This window comes from Marmota monax, unplaced genomic scaffold (assembly GCF_021218885.2).
Source record: "Marmota monax isolate L192 unplaced genomic scaffold, Marmota_monax_Labrador192_F-V1.1 WCK01_AAM20220418_F8-fsc00059, whole genome shotgun sequence".
NCBI lineage: Eukaryota > Metazoa > Chordata > Mammalia > Rodentia > Sciuridae > Marmota > Marmota monax.
This window is the reverse complement of record NW_026693595.1, coordinates 7,094,274-7,118,897: the sequence shown is the minus strand read 5'-3', so window position 1 is coordinate 7,118,897 and position 24,624 is coordinate 7,094,274. Positions and strand designations below refer to the sequence as shown.

Here is a 24,624-nt window from a genome sequence, read left to right as displayed (position 1 = left end):
ATCTTTGCCCTGCCCCATCCCTTTTTAAGCCCCCACACAATGCCATGACTCTCTAAGGCCTATTCCAATTTCTAGTAAATAAGAAAATACAACTGTGGTTTGAGAGGAGCTGCCTTGAAATGCTAGCCAAAGGAACAATTATACCTAAGATTCCTTATACTGAAATAAATAAAAATGCCCACAATTAAAAATAAGTGGCTTAGTGAGAATAACTACAGAGTAACTTCTCCATTATCACCAGGCAGCAAACCTTTTTCATTCAATTGTAGTCAAATAAAAGCAGTTATAAATAAGACAAATAAGCTTCTGGCTGGCCATGATTTTGAGGGTCCTTATTTCCATCTCACTACCTCAGGTCTTTAAAATTACTCTTTGTATTAGTGATTCTAGTAATTATAGCCTATGCGCCCTTTGTCTTAGCTGCCTTTAGCTTCCTTTATAAGTTAATTTGAATAACCATAACAATCACCACCAACTTCTTTACCAGGAATGCAACCTAACACATTCAAATGCAAGATACTCATTGTAGTTGAATCTCTAAATGCAGTCTTCACATTACCACAGTTAGCAGTAGCTAATGTTTACTAAGTATTTAATACATGACAGGCACTTTGGTAGTGTTTACATGTGGTACTGTTCCCATGTACCTTGAACTATTAACCGTACGATATGAGTGTAATAATTACTGTCATTTAGCAATGTGAACACTGAAAATTGAAGAGGTTAAATCATTTCTTACAAGCACTTGGGTAGCCAGTGATAGCCCTAGATTGGAAATGTAGGTAACATGACTTTAGAATTCATGCTTTGAATCAACACACAACCCTGCTTCACAATGCTGTTTCTTTCTCCAGTCATTGTTAATTCTAAACAAGAATACTATGCTGTAAATTAATCACACCTGTGAATCCATGTTTCTGGACTCTTTGGAAACTTAGTTAAGGCCAGTTTGCCTAGATGTAAGTCCTTAATTGGATTTAAAGTGCCAGAGAGGATCAGCTCTTTCCTGTAAAAAAAAAATTAAAAAACAAAACATTACTTTATTCTTCTATTCAAACATTCTGAATGACTTTTAATATAACCTCATTGTGAAGTGAATTTCTAAGAATTGGAGAGAAAGAGAATACTCCAAACCACTGTGGTATATAAAACTGTCATAAATATGGCATACACAGTTGTCAAGAATGTATTCTCATAATCTCAAAATAATTAGTAAGCAGAAAAAGAAGTTCTTAAATAAACAACAGAACTTTAGTTAAGTATTTGGGATACTAAAGGTGTTTCCTAGCCTATCTCATTTCTAAAAGTTACATGACCTGAGAGCAGTATCTCTAAGGCAGATCCAACAGTGTTCAAGAAGTGCTCTAGCTTCTTAAATAGAACTTGATATGGTCTAGTTCATTATCAAAAAATAAATAATCCCCCAAACAACAATGAAAGAATATACATATTAAAAAAAAAAACCAAACACAACATGATTGAAATGTAAGGAAAAAAAATCTGTTGAATCATTATCCTAATAAATACAATTATTTTTATTTTTGAATAGTTCCTTCTTTCCTGCATGCAAATATATTTTATATCTTGCTCTCAGCACATCTTAAGAATTCTCCTATAGTTCCATATAATTTTTGTAATGAACACTGTGAATGATCATAGTTTTAATTCAGTAGCTGTGATGTAATTTAATGTCCTTTCTCCCACTGTTACATTTTAGGTTGCTTCTAACTTTTTGCTATTCTAAAAAAAAATGTGGGGAAATACCAAAAACCCTTGTGCTTGTAACTTGTTTCTTTTGTACTATTATTTGGGATACGTTTCCAAAAGAGGTATTACCAGGTGAAATAGCTGCATGGCCCCTGATATATTGGGCCACTCTTTCTTGAATATAAACAGAAGTAATAGATATATAAGGTTTTTGTTGTTTTAAAAAAGATGGTCAAGCCCAACCAAAGCTTCTGTGCAGTTATAAAGAACATCACAAAAGTATTTGGTACATAGTTTTCACTAAATAAAATTTAACATTTAATTTCTTGAATAAGTTTTGCATAATAGATGCTGGTATTTTTTATTATACTTCCCAATTAATTCAATATATCTATTATTTTATAATAAAACCAAATCATTTGCTCTTACTTATTAATTCTAAAATGTCCTTCTTGGGGTAGAGCTGATTATTAATTTATTTTAGAGAAGTTTCTACTCAACAAAACCAGAGTCAGTCTCTTATATTGGATTAGATGGATTTGGTTCCTAAATACCATAAAAAATTCTTTTTAGTAGCAATAAACTATTTCTAAATTTTTATTTGATAAGGAAAATAACTTCCTTTTTAATGAAAATACTAATTAGTGACAATGAATACTTGTATTTTATAATTGTTTTAAGGTTAGTAATTTTATAATTTGAAGCAACACCCAGAAGGTTTATAGTCATTTTAATAAATGGATTTATGGACTATTTTCTTTTCAATGGACAGGAAACCTATTTATCATTTAAAAGAAATGTAATGCAAGTCAATTGCTTTTATAGTCTTAGATATTTTCTGTTCTGAGATCAGTAATATTTTTTGTATACAATAAGTAGGAATATTTATGAAGTAAAAGGAGGTAAAAGATTGCTCTATGTAATTTTAACTACTTTGTAGAGCAGTGCTTTTCAACGTGGTTCCAACATCAGTCATCATCTGGAACTTAGGATAAATGCAAATGCTCAGGCCTCACCTGGACACACTGAATGGGAAACAGTGGGCAAGTAATCTGTGTTTTAATAAAAGTGGGCAAGTAATCTGTGTTTTAATAGCCCTTCAGATGAGAAATATTAAAGTTCAAATCCACTATTATAGAAAATTTATTGTATTAACCTTAATTTCTATTTACTAAATTCAAGACTTGTCCTTATTTGCAACTGCTTTTCTTTATTCCCAGATATAAGATATATAATAATTTTTTTCTTCAGAAAAGAAGGAGTCACCTCTTTACTAACTAACTAAATAACTAACTCTTTACTAAATTTCTTTAATTATGGACAATGAATTTCTTTTGAACAATGAAGTAGCATTTGGGGAAGATAACATAGTCTGAAAAAACTTTAATCAATGATATCTATGAATGCCACAGAATCATAAAAAAGAAAGCAAAATTTAAATATCAATTTAATAAACATTCCTAGAGGCAGGACTGAACACTTGTAAGTGTTGTATACTGTTGTAAACAAATTTTTAAAAGACACCTTAAAAAGAAGTATACTAAGTGGTTACATTATGGCAATTGCACATCCTATAGATACAATTAAAAAACAATAATTGCTCTAATAAATTTGAGTTTCAAGTAAGAATATGGCTGGAGATAAAATTTCCATTCATTCATGGATTCAAAAAGTACTCTAACTCAAACAAGTTAAGATATTAATATGATAAGCTCTGGAAAACTACTGGATAGCTTTAAAAAAAAAAAGGCTTTTGTGACGATAGTCACTGATATAAATAATGCTAAAATTCCCCAATGAGACACTGCTTACAGAGGAGGAATGAAGCTAGGATCATCAAATAATCATGGAGAGAACTAACTCGAAGGGGAAAAGGTGTTGGTATTTTTTGGAGATTAGAGAACAGAGTTAGTGAAGAAAGTACCATAATTTAGGTATAATCTTTGTGGAAAGAAATTATGAGGGCTGCCTTCTAAAAAAGGGTGAGAAGGAAAAAGAATGAGGCACTTTAAAAAAACAACAAGAATTATGAAAGGAATGAGATTTTCCACAAAGCAGATTTTTCAAACAATAACTTAATCTTTGCTGTATATTTCGTTCAAGAACTGAAGAGTATATGAAAAAATAAAAAAAAACTCATCACTTTCCTTTCAAGTCCTCCTGTTCATCATTATGAAAATCAGCTAGTTATCTATAGTTAAACAGGCCCATAGGAACCTTCAGAAGTTACTAAAGTAAGCAGCATGATTCCCTTCTCTAGGAGATAACTATACTTTTTATACTTCCACAAAGTTTATTTTACTTTTTAGATTTTTCTATTTTTTATCTCAAACTGTATTTTGATTATGATCTCCACTGGTTAGGTCAGTAATTGGCACATAATAAATATTGAGTAAATAAATGCCATCTTTTTTCCCTCAATCTCAGTTACTCTGTCTGAAGCAACAAAAATAATAACAGCCATCCTTGTAAAAATTATCATCTACAGAACATTTCCTGAATCAGGTACTATTTTAAGTGATTTACATATGTTACCTAATTACTACCACAACAATCTTATAGTAAGCATTGGTTGAGTTACATGAAATTGCTAGTATTCAACTTTTCTAAAAAAATAAACTTTTTTATTTTATAACTTCCATATTTTTACAGAAAGTTATAAGGATAATACAGAGAATTCCTGTACACTTCGCACCCAGTTTTCCTCATCAACATCTTGTATTACTGTGGTTCACTTATCAAAACTGATGATTAATAATGATATATTATTAGTGGAAGTCCACACTTCACTCAGAATTCCTTAGTTTTTACCAAATTCCTTTTTCGGTTTCAAAGTCCCATCCACGATTCCACATTATATTTAGTTGTTATGTCTTCTTAGGCTCTTCAAATTTACATTGCTTTTAATGGCCTTGATAGTTTTGAAAGTATTGGTCAGGTATTGTATATACTGTATTTCTCGTGATTAGATTAGTGTTATGGGTTTGGCAGAGGAAGACCACACAGCTAAAGGGTCATTCTCATGTATTCATAGTAGGGACACATAGTATCAAGATGCTATTGATGCTGATATGGATTACTGGGCTGAGGTAATATATGTCAGGTTTCTTTAGTACTTTTAGGAAGGAAGTCACTATGATTTTTTATTCAGTGCACACTGCACAATTAAGGTGTCTGGAATTAAGCTCCAAATCCTTGAAGGGAACCATCCAGATAAATAAGATAAATTAACAAGATATTTGTCCCCTACTTATTAATTGATTCATTTATATCAGTATGGACTTATGGATATGGGGTCTAAGCCATTACTATATTACAATAGTCCCCTTTATCTGCAACTTAAGTCATCCACAATCAACTGTAGTTTTGAAAATTTTAAATGGAAAATTCCAGAAATAATTCACAAATTCTAAAGTGCATGTATTCTGAGTAGCAGGATGAAATTTCGTCTGTATGGCTCAGGATGTCAATCATCCCTTTATCCAGCTATTCCTCTTCTCGGACTATACCCAAGGGACCTAAAAACAGCATACTACAGGGACACAGCCACATCAATGTTTATAGAAGCACAATTTACAATAGCTAAACTGTGGAGCCAACCTAGATGTTCTTCAGTGGATGAATGGATAAAAAAATTGTGGCATTTATACACAATGAAATATTATTTTTAGTCACTTGGTGGAAAAAAGCATACTCTCCTTGGCTTCAGGCATCTGCTGGGGGGTCTTGGCACATACCTCCCCAGGATAAGGGGGTGGATATGTATCTACTTTGTTGCTCAAATAATTTCAGTGCCTTATTGAAAGCTCTTTCAACAGGTTTTATATTCCTTTAGCATACCCTCACCATGCTGATTTTTGAACACATTTCTTCCTTTATAAGATGCTTTAGGCTCATCTTGTATACTTCCTACCTTGATCCTAGAATCAGCCATTTATCCAAGAAAACCAATTCCTTCTCTTAGAGAATGGTGTTAGAAATGAACTTTAGGATGTTGAGATTCAACTTTCTTTTAAGTGTACAAAAACAATTTCATAAACCAGAAACTGCATCTAACAGAAGAAAAAGTAGGCCCTAATCTTCATCATGTGGGGCTAGGCCCCAACTTTCTTAATAAGATGCCTATAGCACAAGAGTTTAAACCAAGAATCAACAAATGGGATGGATTCAAACTAAAAAGTTTTTTCTCAGCAAAAGAAATAATCTATGAGGTGAACAGGGAGCCTACATTTTGGGAACAAATTTTTACCCCTTACACATCAGATAGAGCTCTAATCTCTAGGGTATATGAGGAGCTCAACAAGATAAGCACCAAAAAAACAAATAATCCAATCAACAAATGGACCAAGGACCTGAACAGACACTTCTCAGAAGAGGATATACAATCAATCAACAAATATACGAAAAAATGCTCATCATCTCTAGCAATCAGAGAAATGCAAATTAAAACTATGCTAAGATACCATCCCAGTAAGAGTGGCACCCATTATGAAGACAAACAACAACTAGTGTTGGCGAGGATGCAGGGAAAAAGGTACACTCATACACTGCTGGTGGGACTGCAAATTAGTGCAATTTGGAAAGCAGTCTGGAGATTCCTTGGAAAGCTGGGAATGGAACCACCATTTGACACAGCTATTCCTCTTCTCAGACTATACCCAAGGGACCTAAAAACAGCATACTACAGGGACACAGCCACATCAATGTTTATAGCAGCACAATTCACAATAGCTAAACTGTGGAGCCAACCTAGATGTTCTTCAGTGGATGAATGGATAAAAAAATTGTGGCATTTATATACAATGAAATATTACTCAGCACTAAAAAACAACTAAGATCATGGCATTTGCAGGGAAATGGATGTCATTAGAGCAGATTATGCTAAGTGAAGTTAGCCAATCCCCAAAAAACAAATGCCGAAATGTTTTCTCTGATTTAAGGGGGGTGACTCAAAGTGGGGTAGGGAGGGAGAGCATGGGAGGAAAATTACCTCTAGATAGAGAACAGGGGAGGGAGGGAAAGAGAGGGAGAAGGGGAATAGCTAGGATGATGGAAGGAGAGGGTCATCATTATACAAAATTCATGTATGAAGATGTGAATTTGGTGTTAACATACCTTATATACAAACAGAGATATGATAAATGGTGGTATAAAAGTATATTAATTATATGCAAAAAAAATAAGAGAGCTCATGTATAATGGTATAATTTGGTGTGAAAATACTTTATATACAGAGTTACAAAAAAACTGTGCTGTGAATGAAAAATTATGAAGGTAATGCACTCTACTATTGTCATGTATGTAAGAAATAAATAAAAAAAAGAAAGAAAAAAAAACAATTTCATATGGTTTAATCTAATATTATCTCAATTTTACAGATGATGAAACTGAGACTTAGAGAGGTTCAGTAAGTCATCCAAGGTTTCCTAGCTCCAAGTGTCAAAACCAAACATAAAATCTTCAAATTATAGTTACCAATTTAAATCAATATGCTGAATGAAGAACTTGAATCCCTGGAGCCTTGTGTCGGCTCTTCTAGTTGCTCAAAGATGTTTTGCTTTAACTAATGAAAAAAATTGGATATTATTATGAAATCAACCTCTTTCATCAAGTAATCCACAAATATTGAAAGTAGAAAAAATAGCTTTTTATAACTAGCAGAATTTTTAAAATTAATTTATTATACTGGGAACTGAATCCAGGGGTGCTCTACCAATGAGCTACATCCCTAACCCCATCCCTTTTATTTTTTTTTTTTATAAAATTTTGAAACAGGATCTCTCCAAGTTGCAGAGGCTAGCTTCAGACTTGTGATCTTCCTGCTTTAGCCTCTGGAATAGATGGGGTTATAAGAATGTGCCACAAAGCCCAGCATATGCATCACTCACTACAAGAGCTAGCTCAAAAACTTGTTCATGCCCCTATTTTCCCCCTAAAACCACAGCACTTACAAACTGAACTAGAGGAGTATTATCTTTTACCAGTTTGTAAAATATAGTAAAAAATGACCCAATGTCTCCCAGGGTTACTGCAAAAGAAATATACAAACAAGTAAACAAAGTGCAGAGTATTTGATTTGTAATAGAGACCTTACATGTTAGACCAGTTTATTTCCAAAGCTGGTTGATGTCTACTCAGAATGTAAAATTTACCCATAATTCTGTCTTTAAATATCAATCAGTTATACTAATAATAAAATTTACTAGAACACATACCTGCAATTGACTTTTTAAAAATCAAGATTCCCTTTCTACTCATCCAGGAGGCAATGGCCCTTCATAAGACCAATCACATGTAATGAAAAAAACACAAGTTTCAAAAGAAACATGAAAATTTAAAATCTTTTAGTTCACAGATAAGAAAATAAAACTCTTGAGAAATTTAAAGTTTTGTCTTAAGCTGACTGATAACTGATGAAACAGAACTAAATTCTCTAAGAGAAGATTCTTTCTCCTATACTGCACTGCCTTAAAAATATACAATAAATAATGTGTGTATGTGCGCATATATATGTGTGTGTATATATATGTATGTATGTATACACATATATACAGATCTGTATATATGTTATGCTAGTTAATTTTTTGCTGAGATTTTCAGTTCTTCTCAAACGATGAGGAATATCACAACATGAATAAAAATGTAATACTCCCCTCTCCCTATTATCTTCATGTCTTTTTCACTTAACATGACTTATTTTCAGTTCCCAGCTTTCAAATCGCATATGTATTATGTGCCAGGCACTAGAGAAATATAAGGGGAAAAGAAATAAGACATGGCCCCCTCATATGAGAAAGTTCTCAACTGTAAAGCCACAGTACCTTCCTAAAAGTCCTCTTTGCTGATTCTTCCTCATCTTGAAATGCTAAAACAGTACTCCAATAGAAATACAATGAGTCACAAAAGTAAGCATATGTAAGATTTTAAATTGTCTAAGTTATATTAGAAATAAATACAAATGTATTTCACTTAATTCAGTATATCCAAAATTTTATAATTTCAAGGAGTTATCAATATAAAAATCATTGATATATTTCACTTTGGGGTTACGTGGCCACTTGTGGCCAATGGCTACTGTATTGGAGTATGCAACTGTTAAAATACTATAGTGTCCCAGGGCTCATCTTTGGACTGGTTATTTTCACTATCTATACCCACTCCAAAAAAAGATCCCAACAGTTCATGGCTTTCAAACCATCTATATGTTATCAATCCCCACATTTATATCTGGCCCAGAACACCTCCCTGAACTGCAGATAATATAGAAATACATGGACACAAACCTAACATGTCCTAAACTGAAACTATTAACTGCCAACTAGCACCTACCCCTACCCCTACCTTCCAAATATACTCCTCTTCCACATATTTCCATTTTGGTAAACTCAGAGCAAAAAAAAACAGAGTAAGACATGCCTCCCTTCTTCCTATTTTCTAAAGCTTAAAATTTCACTACTTCTTACCACTTCTATTGAGCTGTTCTTCAACATCTCTCACCTTAATTATTGGAAGCATTCCCTAACTTCCCAACCACTCCCTACACTCCTTATAGTCTACTTTCCACACAGGAAACAAGAGATTTTTTAAAATTCATTTTTCACTTCTCAATTTTTTGATATATATGTATTACATATATGTATATATATTATATATGTACTTTTTTTTTCTTTTTTAGTTGTTGTTGGACCTTTTTTTACTGTGCAGTGCTGAGAATCGAACCCAGTGCCTCACACATGCTAGACAAGTGCTCTACCAATGAGCCACAACCCCAACCCCAACCCCAGGAAAGAGTTTTAAAACCTAAGTTAATGTCCCTCCTTAGCTTGAAAGCCTTGAATGACTTTGTTTTATCCAAAGTCAAAGTCCTTACAACAGTTAAACCTTGTGAGAGCTGGCCTGTTTCTCTGAGCACATCTCTTACACTAACATTCATTCATGATCCTCTAGCTACACTGGCTTCCTTGCTATCCCAGAACAACCAGGAACACTGGCAGGCAATACTGATGGCTTTTCCACTTGCTGTTCTTTCTCCTTGGAAGGCTTTTCACCCGAGAAATCAAAGGATTGCTCAAAAATGACACCTATTTAAAACTGTAATGCCACTCCTCCTGTTCTGTTTTTGGCCTTCCCTACATTCTTTTCCTACTTTTTCTCCACAGGAATTATCACCAAGTGGTCTGCTATATATTTCACTTATAAATGCCCTTATTGCTTTTCTTCCCCTTTTAAAATAAACATTCCACAAGAATAGGAATTTTTGTTTGTTTTATTCATGGTTCTATCCCCAGGACCTAACACCTAGTATATAAGTTAATTGATAACTATTTGATGAATGAACAAACGTTGTCAAGTATTGTTTGAAACACGACATAACATATAAAGTCACAGGACAATCCCAAGCATATAGTAGCCTCTCAATAAACATTAATCTATTTCTTTACCACTGCAATGCTTTTCACAAGAGAATCAGATTTTTAAAATTATAAAAAAAGTAAAGTCTTACATCTTATTCTATACTTTTTATATTTATGTTTATACTCTTTAAATAGCTAATTATTATTCAAAGGACAGTGTAAAAAGACATATAATAGAACTTATCTTCTTAAAAATCCATTGCACACATGAAATTCAGTAGCAACTCAAAATGTGATTGCTTAAAATACATAAAATTAAAGTATGACTTAAGCCATCTTTAAACATAGAGAATTATAATCTCTGGCTCTTTTCTATGGGAAAATATGAAATATATCTTGATCTGAATTGTGATATTTCTATCAAATATTTTGGGTTTGAAAGCTGCAATAATCAGAATCAAAGAATGTAATGTATAAATAAAATGTGACACCAAGCTACTGAGTATCAGAGATTTTTGAATGATATGCCCCTCAATATTAGTGATAAAACCAAGACTAAAAGTTCTTGGCTTTGAATCCCTATCCTATGCACTTTCTACTGTACTACAGAGCTTCTCACACACCTTATAATCCAATCAATTATGCCAGTTGCCTGTAACCCCTAGAAAGGAAGAAAAGTAAAAGCATACATCAAACAAAACTCAACATGGACATTTATATTTTAGACAAAAGTTTATAGAATACAGAAATGCAAAAAGGAGCATGGTTTATGTGTTAGAATTGCTGTGAAGTTATTATGAAGAAGGGGTTGAAGAAATAAATGTAGGATGCCCTGGACATATGGTTTACATTTCATTTTTCAAACAGCTAACAACTCACAGAGCTTCTAAGACTTAAGAAATCTAGACAAATTTTATCTTATCACTGATGAAAACTACATACCTTACATTCCATGCTGTGGTAAAGTCTGGGTTTAAAAGCAGCAGGGTACACGTGACATCTATCAATTCTAAAATAAAGAGAAGTAATTTTAAAAACAAATAGTCTTGACCTTTAAATCTTAGTTTCTTTATTTTAAGGTTCTCTCCTTTTCTGTCATATAACAGCATATATCTCAGGTCGTATTAATTTTAAAGACAGATACCTGGCTCTAAACTGAAGATTATCCTCAAGACTTTCTTCCACTTAGGTCTACCTTTTCTAAAACTCAGACCTTGAAACAATTTTACAATATGCCAGTAAATAATTAACCACTTCATTCTTTCAGTAGTTTTGGCACTAATATTTACCAAGGAAAAGAAATAATTTCTAACCACTTTCATTTAATTTCATAAATATCAAATATGTGCAAATGTTCAAAAGAAAAAAAAATCACTCATAATACAACCCATTTAACATAATTAATTTAAAATTTCCTACAAAAATTTTCCCTCTTTGCATATTTTTATATAACTATAGCAATGATAAAACTACTATAACTACAGCAATGATAAAACTACTATAAACATTTTAAACAGATGCTGTATCTTATAGATCCTTTTTTTATGATGTGTTTCCTGAAGTAGAACTACCATGTTGGATCAATATAAAAACCAGTATGGCTCCTACTAAGCATTTCCAAATTGTCCTCCAAGTGGATTGTATCTATGTATACCGACAAGAATAACATAAATGTATTTATGTCCCTCTAATTCTGACCTATATAATTGTTTTTAAAAAATCAGTGTGATGAATTTTAAAAATTGCACTGTTTTTAATTTTATACTTTTACATTTATTCATATAAACTTTTTTTTTCATTTGTTTGTGACTTATAGTTCACCTAGAATAGCCTACACATATTCATAAGCTATTTACCAATCATGGTCTTAACAAAATTTCAACATATTCTAATAAGCTCCAAAAGCCTATTTTAAAAATAAAATGAGTAAAATTTAGATAAAGGAGAATTCTAGATTCTAGAATTCAGATTATTAAACCAGGATTATTAAATTCTAAATCAGGTAACCCTACCAAGTGTGTATCTAAGTGCCAACCAAATAAAATAATAAAAATGATTGCTATAGCTTATTTACCATTATTGTGTACCAGACATATTAAGCACTTTATTCACATTCTTTCACTATAGTCTCATAATCATGGTCCAAGATACACTTACTCAGCTTTACGGACAGGGAAAATGAGATACTCAAAGTTTAAGCAATTTGCCCATAGACACTGAATTAGTATCTGACAACTCAGTGCTTTTAACAAATCAATTATACTGCAATTGAAATGTCTGTCTACATGAAGTGGGATATTTTCAGTGTGTAAGTAATAAATTTTTAAAATCTAAGAACAAACAAACTTAAGTGTATCCTATCGTCATTTAAATATATTCTAATTAACAAAATCAATTATTGTTGGGGCTAGGATTGTGGCTCAGCGGTAGAGCGCTCCCCTAACATGGGTGGGATCCCAGTTTGATCCTCAGCACCATATAAAAATAAAGGCATTGTGTTGTGTCCATCTACACCTAAAAATATTTTTAAAAAAAATCAATTATTATATTTTCATACTATCTTAATAAAAGAATAACATTTATTTTGAGTTCCATGATTTCATCACTATGGAACATACTGTAATGTTTGATACATAAGCAACAAACAGTAGGATTAACACACATTTATTTTTGACCTGCATTCTTCCTATTATGTTATTACATGCAAAAACATAATATGCCTATAAATATGTAAATTAACTTCTTTATTCTTTTAATAGTTTTAGGCACTATTTTAATATTTGCCAAGGAAAACGCACTTTTAATTTATTAAGTCTATGCCATTAGTCATTTAATTGTACAAACATTATAAGTACTGACAATATGCAAAGATTAAATTGGACCCTTATAACTGAAAGAATGGATATAATTGTAAATGAAACCAGATTTTACCCTTGATAGTTACCCACTAGTTGGAGAGACCATATAAATAATTATAAGGCAAAATTAATAGTTACTGGAGCACCTATGGGAGACTAAATGAATATGGTTATAAAGGCACTGAAGACCATAGAAAAGTATGGCATGTGAGAAGACGCATGAACTTCACAGCCAGCTCTTAAAGACACAATAGTTAGTAGAGTATGACTACACCACAGGGTGCTGGAGATATGTATTAGAAAAATGAAGCCTTCTAGAACCTGGTTCCAATTTCTTTTCTGCCTGGCTTTCCACGATTTCCCTTCACATGCCATGCTCCACCTAAAGCCAAACCCCATCATTCTGGGAACATATCTCTAATCAGTTGACCTTCTATTCTCTGGACATAGCTGAGATTTACCTACTTGCTATTCTTTTCACCAGAAATGGCCTCCTGTGTTCAAATATTTATACCAATAGCAATAAACCTTTTATATCTCAGGAACTCTGAAGTGTATCTTTCCCATAAAGGCTTTCCTGACCTACCTAGCTAGAAAAAAATCTTTCATCTGTTTTGTATGTACCTTACTTTGTTACTTATATAAATATTATTCTCTTAATCAAACTATAAATCAGGGAGACAGATCCTCCCTAACACATCTTCAAATTATTCATTCACTCAAAAATTCTGTAAGCATATATAACAACCTAGGCACTGAGCTGGGTGACGATGATTAAGATATGGTCTCTGCCCAGAAGAAATTCCATATTAGTCCCACAGAACAGAGGAGCGGTAAGAGCACAAGACTTAAAGACACAACATCTGCCAGGACCCGTGGTGCACACTCCCAACAGCTTGGGAGGCTGAGGCCCTAAGCAACTCAGTGAGACCCTGTCTCTAAATTTAAAAAAAAGGCTGGGGATAAAGGGCCCCTGAATTAAATTCCCAGTACCAGGAAAAAAAAAAAAAAAGACACAATACTTGGGTTGGCATCCAAGCCGCTCTACTTACTACCTACAACACTTCTTTAAGATCTCAGTTTCCTTCCAGGTACGGTAGTACATGCCTATGATTCCAGTGGCTCAGGAAACTGAGCCAGGAGGATCGAGTTCAAAGCCAGCCTCAACAAAAAAATGAGGCATTAAGCAACTCAGTGAGACCCTGTATCTAAATAAAAATACAAAATAGGGTTGGGGATGTGGCTCAATGGTGGGGTGCCCCTGAGTTCAATCCCTATACCCCAAAAAACCCACAAAAAAAACAAAACAAAAACAAAAACCTCAGTTTCCTTCCCTGTGAAATGGGGATGATAAACATTGCACAGTATTTTATAAAATGAGATCTATCCCATTTCTCCACAGTTTGGAGAAATAATTGCTCAGTAAGTATTTATTCAACTAAACACTATTGCTACTTACCAACGAAGAAATGAATATTTTCAACATCAATTAATCAAATCAGATGAGTCAGTTGTTCCTATAGTAAAACTGTAAATTTCTAAACTTGTAAGGTAGTGACAACATCAAAACCCAAATACTTACTAAATAAGTAGCTATGTGGAAAGGTTTATGCACGATGAGAAAGTCTCCAGAATTTCTTTGATGGCTACAACTCTTTAAAAGCCATTAAGCTACTTAGGTAAACTGGCACTTCATTCCTTGGACTCTTCTTCCTCAAGACAATGTCTGACAAATGGTAGTTGCTATATATACTTCTAATAACTCTTTTCCCCCAACTGCTACAAGTGAAGACAAGTTCACCCTTAGAAAGAGATCTCCATACAGAAGCAATAGGCAAAAACTCACAAATACAGCAAATACTCAAGTCTCCACTTTTCAATTTGTGGTTGATCAAAGCAACATTTTGTTTACTCAAAGCTTTGCTTTCTCTTAGGAGAGTGATAGCAAGTTATTGAGTACACAGCCTAGCTCTCCTATTTAGTGGAATTCCTGGGCATGTCACTCACTGTGCTTTAGTGTTCCTATTTGTAAACTGAATCCAATAACTGTAATACCTTAGAGGGGTATTAAGTGATTAAAACCATTAAGTGTCAGGCAGTATACAACACACAGTAAACACCGAATGAAAAATCCTGTTACGAAGGTGTATCTTCTAGCCCACTTCCATAGGTCATACTGGGACTGGATGTCTTCAGATGAGGAAAAAGAATTTCCTAAGTGGGATGAGTAGTGACCACGGAGTAGAGGAATACTTTCCAACTTCTATGAATCTCAGGACTTAAAATATCCAACAGCCTCCACCAATGATTAATGGGCTTGGTAACACACAGAACCATGTGCCTCCCTCTTTGATACACTGGCCAACTCTGCCTGATTCATGACTCAAGTTGAAATGCAAGAGGTGGGGTAAAGTAGAATGTCAGAAGCAGGAAAGGGCTAATTAAAGAAAAGTAACTAGTAATACTGGATATCATTAGAGACAGATCCTCACAGAAACCCTCTGAGGTCTTGATTAGCATTCCCTGCTTTTGGTGTAGAAACATGAAGAATTTAAGTAATTTGCCTAAAGTCGCTGTTAAGGAACTTCAGGGGGCTGATTAATTGAAATTTTATTTTTTATTTTTATTTGTTCTTTTTAGATAAACATGACAGTACAGTGTATTTGACATATTATACACACAAGGAGTACAATTTATTGTAATTAGGATCCCATTCTTGCAGTTGTACATGATGTGGAGTTTCACTGGTCATGTATTCATATATGAACATAGGAAAATTATGTCCAATACATTCTACTCTCTTCTCAATACCCCTCTGGCTCCTATTATTGTCTAATCCAATGAACTTCTATTCACCCATACTCCCACCATTTTGTGTTAGCATCCACATATCAGAGAACACACTGGCCTTTGGTTTTTTGGGATTGGCTTATTTCACTTAGCATCACAGTCTCCAAATTCCATCCACTTACTGGCAAATGTCATAATTTCATTCTTCTTTATGGTTGAGTATTATTCCATTGTGTATATACACATTTTCTTTATCCATTTACCTACTGAAGGGCACCTAGGTTGGTTCCATCGTTTAGCTACTATGAATAGAACTGCTAAACACATTGATGTAGCTATCACTATAGTATGCTGATTTGTTAGAGTCTGTAAACAAGTCAGGATGGCGCCTGGCATTTTGCCAGAGAAATGTTAGAGTCTGTAAACAAGCCTGGATGGCGCCTGGCAAAATGCCAGAGGGAGTGGTTTGTGAAGTAACACCAGCAAGCCATTAAGTGTGGAGATTTCTTATTGGTTGACTGATGTATCTAGTTTATGCTAATTAAGATAAGCTGTGTGGAATGTATAAATACCGCTCCTGTCCTACAATAAACGGCTCCCACTCCTGCTGTATCGATCTACACAAGTTATTCATCACCCCCAGGTTATTCTGCTGCAGCAGGACTGCGGCACTGATTCTAAGACCTTTAGGTATATACTGAGGAGTGGGATAACTGAGTCAAATGGTGGTTCCATTCCAAGTTTTCTGAGGAATATCCATACAGCTTTCCAGAGTGGCTGAACCTATTTGTAGTCATACCAGCAATATATGAGTGTACCTTTTCCCCCACATCCTCACCAACATTTATTGTTACTTGTATTCTTGATAATTGCCATTCTGACTAGAGATGAAATCTCAGTGTAGTTTTAATTTGCCTTTCTCTAATTGCTAGAAATGTTGACCATTTTTATTTCTTCTTCTATGCACTTCTGTGAAGTGCCTGTTCAGTTCCTTTATCCATTTATTGATTGGGTTATTTGTGGGCTTTTTTTTTTTTTTTTTTTGGAGCTTTTTGTATATCCTGGAGATTAATGCTCTGAGATGCAGGTGGCAAAGATTTTCTCCCATTCCACGGGCTTGTTTTCATGTTCTTGTTTCCTGTGCTGTGAAGATGCTTTCTAGGCTAATACTATCCCATTTATGGATTCTTGATTTTACTTATTGTATTTTAGGAGTTTTGTTGAGGAATTCAGTTTCTAAGCTGGCATGATGAAGATTTGGGCCTACTTTTTCTTCTAGTAGGCACAGGGTCTCTGGTCTAATGCCTAGGTACTTGATCCAATTTGAATTGTGTGCAGGGTGAAAGGGGTTTAATTTCACTTTGCTACATATGGATTTCCAACTTTTCTAGCACCATTTGTTAAAGAGGCTATCTTTCCTCCAATGTACATCTATGGAGCCTTTGTCTAGCATAAGATAGCTATATTTGTGTGGGTTTATCTCTGTGTCTTCTATTCTGTACCACTGGTTTTCATTTCTGTTTTGGTGCCAATACCATGCTGTTTATTATACTGTAGTATAATTTAATGCCTGGTATTGCGATGCCTCCTGCTTTACTTTTCTTGCTGAGGATTGCTTCCGCTATTCTGAGTCTCTTATTTTTCCAAATGAACTTCATGACTGCTTTGTCTATTTCTATTAAGAACATCACCTGAACCTTAATAGGAATTGCATTAAATCTGTATAGCACTTTTGGCAGTATGGCCATTTTGACAATATTAATTCTGCCTATCTAACAATACAGGAGATCTTTTCCTCTTCTAAGGTCTTCTTTAATTTCTTTCTTTAGTGTTCTATAGTTTTCATTATAGAGGTATTTCACCTCTTGTTAGATAGATTCCCAAGTATTTTTTAGTTTCTTTGAGGCTTCTGTGAATGGGATAATTTTCCTAACTTCTCTTTCAGCTGAATCATCATTGGTCTATAGGAACAGAATTGATTTATGGGTGTTAATTTTATATGCTGCTCCTCTGCTGAATTCATTCATGAGTTCTACAAGTTTTCTGGTGGAGTTTTTGGGGGCTTCTAAATATAGAATCATGTCGTCAGCAAATAGGGATAGTTTGAGCTCTTCTTTTCCAATTTGTATCCCTTTAATTTCTTTTTTCTGCCTAATTGCTCTGGCTAGAGTTTCAAGGACTATGTTGAAGATAAGTGGTGAAAGAGGGCATTCTTATCTTCTTCCAGTTTTTAGAGGGAATATTTTCAATTTTTCTCCAATATGTTGGCCTTGGGTTTAACATATGTAGCTTCTATAATGTTGAAGTATGTTCCTATTATCTTAATTTTTCTAGTATTTTGAGCATGAAGTGGTGCTGTATTTTGTCACATGCTTTTTTTTCTCCATCTATTGAGATAATCATGTGATTCTTGTCTGTAAGTCTATTGATGTGATGTATTATGTTTATTGATTTCCTCATGTTGAAGTAACCTTGCATCCCTGGGTGAACCCCACTTGATCATGGTGCACCATCTTTTTAATATGTTTTTGTATGAGATTTGCCAGTATTTTATTAAGAATTTTTGCATCTTTGTTCATGAGGCATATTAGTCTGAAGTTTTCTCTCCTTGATGTGTCTTTGTCTGGTTTTGGTATCAGGTAATACTAGCTTCATAGAATGAGTTTGAAAGTATTCCCTCCTTTTCTATTTTGTGGAATAATTTGAGGAGCACTGGTGTTAGTTTTTCTTTGATGGTCTGGTAGAATTCAGCTGAGAATCCATCTGCTCCTGAGCTTTTCTTTGTTGGTAGGCTTTTGATGTTGGTAGGTTTTAATTCCATCACTTGGAATTGACCTATTTAAATTTTCTATGTCCTCCTGATTTAATTTGGGTAGGTCATATGAGACATATGCCCTAGAAGACATAGAGACATATGTCTCTAGAAATTTTGTTGATGTCTTCAAGATCTTCTATTAGTGTATAAATTTTCAAAATAGTTTCTGGTTATCATTCTGTTTCAGTAGTCTCTGTCATGATATTTCCTTTTTCATCATGAATTTTAGTAATCTGAATTTTAAATTTTAAAATTTTTTTAACTTTTTTTTAGTTGTTGATAGAACTTTATTTTTATTTATTTATATGTGGTGCTGAGAATCGAACCTCGTGCCTCACATATGCTAGGCAAGTGCTCTACCACTGAGCTACAACCCCAGCCCCTTGAATTGTTTTGTGTTTGTTTGTTTCAATTTAATTAATTTTGGCTTTGCTTTTAAATATTTCCTATCTTCTATTGCTTTTGCTATTTATTTATTCTTCTTTTTCTAGAGCTTTGAGATGTAATGTTAGACTACCTATTTGTTAACTTTCTATTCCCTTAATAAATGACCTCAATGCAATCAACTTTCTTAGAACTGCTTTCATAGTGTTCCATAGATTTTGACGTATTGTCGCTATTCTCATTTACCTCTAAGGATTTTTTTATTTCATCCCTGATTTCTCCTGCTATCCATTGGTCATTACACAGCATATTATTCAGTGTCCAGGTGTAAGAGTAGTTTCTAGTTTTTATTTTATTGTGATTTCTAACTTCATTCCATTAGGATGACAAAATGTAAGGTATTATCTCTCTGGTTTTGTTGGGGTTTTTTTGTATTTGTTAAGAGTTGCTTTGTGGCCTATCATATTGTATATTCTAGAGAAGGATTTGTGTGCTGCTAAGAAGAAAGTATATTCAGTCATTCACAGATGAAATATTCTATATATGTCTGTTAAGTCTAAATTATTAATTATATTTTTTCAGTTCTATAGCTTCTTTATTTAGTTTTTGTTTAGAGGATCTATCCAGTGGTGAGAGAGATAAAGTCACCCAGTATTACTGTGTCAGGGTCTACTTGATTCTTGAAACTGAGCAGGGTTTGTTTGATGTAGGTGGATGCTGCACTGTTTGGGACATAAATATTTACGATTGTTATGTCTTGTTGATATATAATTCCCTTAAGTATGAAATGACGTTCTCTTGTCCCTTCTTTAACTTGGGTTTGATATGAGGATAGATATCCCTGCTTGTTTATCTGATAGGGGGATAGAAGTCCCGGATTGTTTACGAGATCCATTTGAATATGTTTTTTCCCCATCCTTTTACCTTCACTCTGTGGATGTCTTTGCCTATGAGATGAGTCTCCTGGAGATAGTACACTGTTGAGTCTTGTTTCTTAATCCAACCTGCCAGTCTACGTTTTCAATGCAAACGTATGAGTTTAGGCCATTTGCATTCAATGTTATTATTGAGAAATTATTTTTATTCCTTGCAATTCTGATTTATTTCTAGTTTTCAATTTGAATTAGTTTTATGAACTAAATTTAATTTAATTTAATCCAGGTCTGTCTTCCTACAAACATATGCTCTTTCCATGTTAGCACACCGTCAGCAAACATTCTGCCCTTTGTACAAAGGAATGAACCAAAGATCTAAAGATAAACGTATATAATCAACAGCTAATTTACTCTCTAAATTTCACCAACTATATACTATTTCCTCTGTAGCCTTATCCAAAGGTGAGAGGTATTGAAAGTCTTATAATATCTTGAAGTTAAAGAGACCTCTCTCCAAATGCCAGAACATATACCAGCAAATAAATGTTCCTTCTACACACTTCAATATATGACCAACCCATAGGAAAAAAAAAAAAATTAGTCAGGACACACTATAATAAGAAAGTAGCTAAATTCCAGCTGTCACAGGGAAAGAACATAAGGATACTACATAAGTCAGGGAAAATTCATACGCTTACTTTGTTGCATTGCAATTCTAGAAATGGTCCAAGGCCAGGAGCACATCATAATGGTAACTGGATTTGAAAACTGTCTCTGATAGAGAAAGATTTTCATGCATCTAGAAATAAATCCAAGGTCAACTTGGATTGGTTAATCTCTTCCTCAAGTATATTCAGATTTCTCACGAAGAGAGGCTCAAGGTTAAACTATAAAGAGGAATTATAGTATCATTCCTCTCCCAAAGCAAATATGGCTATTACTATTATAGGCTTTAGAAAAAAAAAAAACAACCATCAATCACTAACTGTTTCCAAATACCTAAGGAACTTGACATTGAGATAAATCTTGCTAAGAAATACACAATGAATAAACAACCAGACTCAAGTTTAGACCTCTTGCTTACCAAATTCATTATTTGTTTGACAAGTAAACAAAGAAAGAGGAGCCATATTCCCTGTTCCTAACAAATTTACTATTCAGCAGGTAAAAGCAGTGTTCAAATAATTAACTAGAATATAGTGTAGTGTTACTATTATGCAAGTCATCTGAATAAAGGACTCTTATCCATAAGAGTGCAAAGAATTATTGCTTCCTGTCAACAAGGCTTCACGTTGTTCAGTCTGTGTATATGCATGTGTGTGCTTAAGCTGACAACCACACCAGTGATGAAATTAAGACAGGAGGCTGGCCTCAGCAAAGGCAGAAAAGTAAGGCAGAACAACACAGCCAATTCAAAGAATTAACCAAGGCAGGCAGTGGGGGGGCATGTATATCAAATGGCTACATACGTAAATACCTGAAGTGTTCAAATGAATATCAAAAAGGCAGTAAAGCAAAACTCAATGCCTGAGGGGTGTGAGAAGGCTGTGCTAAACCACAAGACTTGCTCAGTTAAGAAAAGCAGAGGTCCTGAGACTTGGCCAATTGTTGCTGTGCATTAACTTTCACAGCCAAGCCTTCTGATTTTAAGTGATGACAGAAATCCCAATTTTCATCCTGATTTTTACACATTTATTCAATTAATTAAGAACAATTTTAAAAACTTTATACAAGCCAAAGCATAACCTATCTGTAGACAAGCGTCAGCCCAGGGGGTGGAGAATCTACAGCCTTTGATGTTGAATATCAAGTAGAAGAAAAGTCTGGTGAGGTAGGGTAGGAACAGACGTGAAAAACCTTGAATACCATGCTGAAGAGTCTGAAGTCTACAATGACTGAAGGCATCATGAAATAAGATAAGCAGATATATATTTCAATAAAGATTCTCTCAAATGGTTTTTAAGAAATGTTACTGGAAGTATTGTTTGAAATGATTAGTTGGTAGCATGAAGGGCATGGATTATTAAAGAGCATAAAAATGGGGTAGACCAGTTATGAAGTAATAACATTTGTCCAGAAATAATGAAGGCCTAGCTAGCAAAACAAATGAGCTCAGTTTTGGATTGGGATTGGGCAGGGGTGGGGAAGGAGAGTGTTGTGGTTGTGAGAAAAGTAAAAGTGAAAAAAGATGACAATATGGCACATTCAGAGAGAGTGCAGGAGAAAGCTCTGCCCAGTCAGGGTTCCTAATGTGTTAATCTTTCTTGCTTTGTATTTGCCATGGATTTCTAAAAAAATCTGAATTATAGTATCATTCCTCTCCCAAAGCAAATACGGCTATTACTATTATAGGCTTAAAAAAAAAACCATCAATCGCTAACTAACTGTTTTCCAAATACCTAAGGAACTTAACATGTTAACAAGAACAGGAATTCAGTTTGGTCAAGAAGGAAAAAACTATCTTGGGAGTACAAATCACCTTGAATTACAGAATATATTCTTACAAGGATGCCTATAATTCTGGCCTGATCAATCATACAGACACTGACATTGTGAAACTGTTCTGTAAGTTGTCAGTTTTCTTCACTTGACTCTTTTTATACATATGGTATTTTCTTCAAAACTGGTTTTAAAGGAATGCCATTTCCATGAAATAACTTTTTTCTTAACAATTTCGACATTTTATTTCTTAGCAAGATTTACCTCAATATTCTAATTGCTTCAGTTCATAAAATAGCAGAATATTCATATTAACATTTTCAGATCTTTTTCTGTCAAATCAGAAATTTACTTCCTTATTTTTACTAATAATATAATACACAATCTGAGTTACATGTGATACCACATTAAACCACCTCCCTGCCCACAAAAAAAAAAAAAGTGAAATTGAAAATTGCTTCCATAAGGACACAAGATAGGGATAAATTCAAAACCTACTTCCATGCATATGTAGTCACACAACAGAACTTAAAGCTAAGACCCCAGAGTGAGTGAGCTTAACCATCTAATCTTCAAGGGTCCTCTTGGGCCTATCAAGACTAAACGTATGTGATAAGGAGATAGAACAGGGGCTGGGGATGTGGCTCAAGCGGTAATGCGCTGGCCTGGCATGCGTGCGGCCCGGGTTCGATCCTCAGCACCACATACAAACAAAGATGTTGTGTCCGCCGAGAACTAAAAAAAAAAAATAAATATTAAAAAATTCTCTCTCTCTCTCTCTGTTCAGAACCTACCAGAAAAAAAAAAAAAAAAAAAGGAGATAGAACAAAGCCACAGAACCCAGAAGGACAAGAAACAGAAATGGAAAGAAGGATGTAGATGGACACAGGAAGGAGGTGGGTAGAGTTAGCATATATGAATGGGCAAAAGCTAATGCTCTGAAACCAATACAGCCTTTGGCTCTTAAAAACTCTGTTTCTTTTCTACTAGAGAATCCCTCTACTCTACTCCACCAGCACCCCCCACCTGCAAAATTAGTTATATATTGGCTCAATTGTATATTTCTTATCAAAATACAAACAATGCAGCTTAGTCTGGCAAAAATAACATGAAGGATTCATGATGTTAACTTCTACCTCAATGTTACTGAAGCCTATGATATAGTAATGAAACAATTATAGAGGATCTACCAAAAGATAAATACCCTTACATTTATGTATAAACTTTTACCTCAAAATTTATATCTAAGTTGATATAATTGAGAAATATATATTAAAGAACGAATGGTTTAGATATGAAGTATCCCAGAAAAGCTCATATGTTAAGATACTGTAAGAAAGTTTAGAGGTGAAATGACTGTGTAATGAGAGCCTTAACCTAATCAGTACATTAATCCATGGAAAAGTATTAACTGTGTGGTAACTGTAGGTAAGGTGTGACTGGAAGAGGTGGACCACTGGGGGTGTGCTTTTAGAGTTTATATTTTGTCCATGGTGAGGGGACCTCTTTGCTTTCTGATTGTCATGTCTGCTTTCCTCCATGTACACCTTCCTCCATGATGTTCTGTCTCACCTCAGACACAGAACAATGGAGCCTGCCATCTATGGACTGAGACCTTTGAACCTTTGAACACCAAATAAATTTTTCCTTCTGGTCAGTTCTTTTGGTCACAGCAACAAAAAGCTAAATAAAACATCAAGCGAAACAATCAAATGCAAAATAAAAACTACTTCTTATTAAATCTTCAAAGCAGACTCTTTTTATGGTCTAACAGGAAAAAGGGTTAACCTATTATGACAATATATTAAGGCCAATGCCGAGATGCATTTAGAAAAATCAGTATATGACACCTTTGGCAACACTCTTCTCCATCTCACACCCTCAAAGACACTGTCACTCAACTGTAAACTTCTGAAATAAAGGGACCATGTATTATTCATCTTTTATCTTCCACAGTACTTAGAATAGCTTCTGGTATGAGTAGGCCCTTGGTAATGGCTACCAAACTGGTAATTAAAATTCTCCAGAAAACAGAGTTCTCATTCAAAATCAGCCCACAGGCACACTGAGCACTTTTGAACGTACTGCTGTATGTGGGAAGAGAAAGAAGCTTTATAAAAACAGTTCAGGACATGGTGTTAGGTGACTACTCTGCCCCAAAGTAAGACCTAAGGTGAGACCAAAGGATAAACATAGAGGCTAATTTGAGAGAATGCTAAGAAAAAAAACCAGGTGGGTAATTAATGATTATCTCTTGCAGTAAAGAATTGTTTTGGAGATTGGATGCTCTGACTCCTCCACCCCCATTTCAGCACAAAAGCAGGACTCAGAAGGCCATAGCTCAACTGGGATTCACAGTGCAATGGTACATTCATAAATCACTGGGCTGGTTCACAGTATAA

The 24,624-nt window shown here is 34.3% G+C and overlaps 1 protein-coding gene across 3 annotated transcripts in view; it reads right to left on the bottom strand.

The window, feature by feature from the left end:
• Positions 1–24,624, bottom strand: part of Ptar1 (protein prenyltransferase alpha subunit repeat containing 1) — a 53,377-nt gene that overhangs the window by 19,650 nt on the left and 9,103 nt on the right. For all 3 annotated transcript variants that reach the window (XM_046459437.2, XM_046459438.2, XM_046459439.2), the window contains exons 3-4: positions 11,004–11,070; positions 902–1,006 (exon numbers count right to left, since the gene is read on the bottom strand). In XM_046459437.2, coding sequence (XP_046315393.1) covers positions 902–1,006; positions 11,004–11,070 — 172 coding nt within the window. The remainder of the gene's footprint in view (positions 1–901; positions 1,007–11,003; positions 11,071–24,624) is intronic.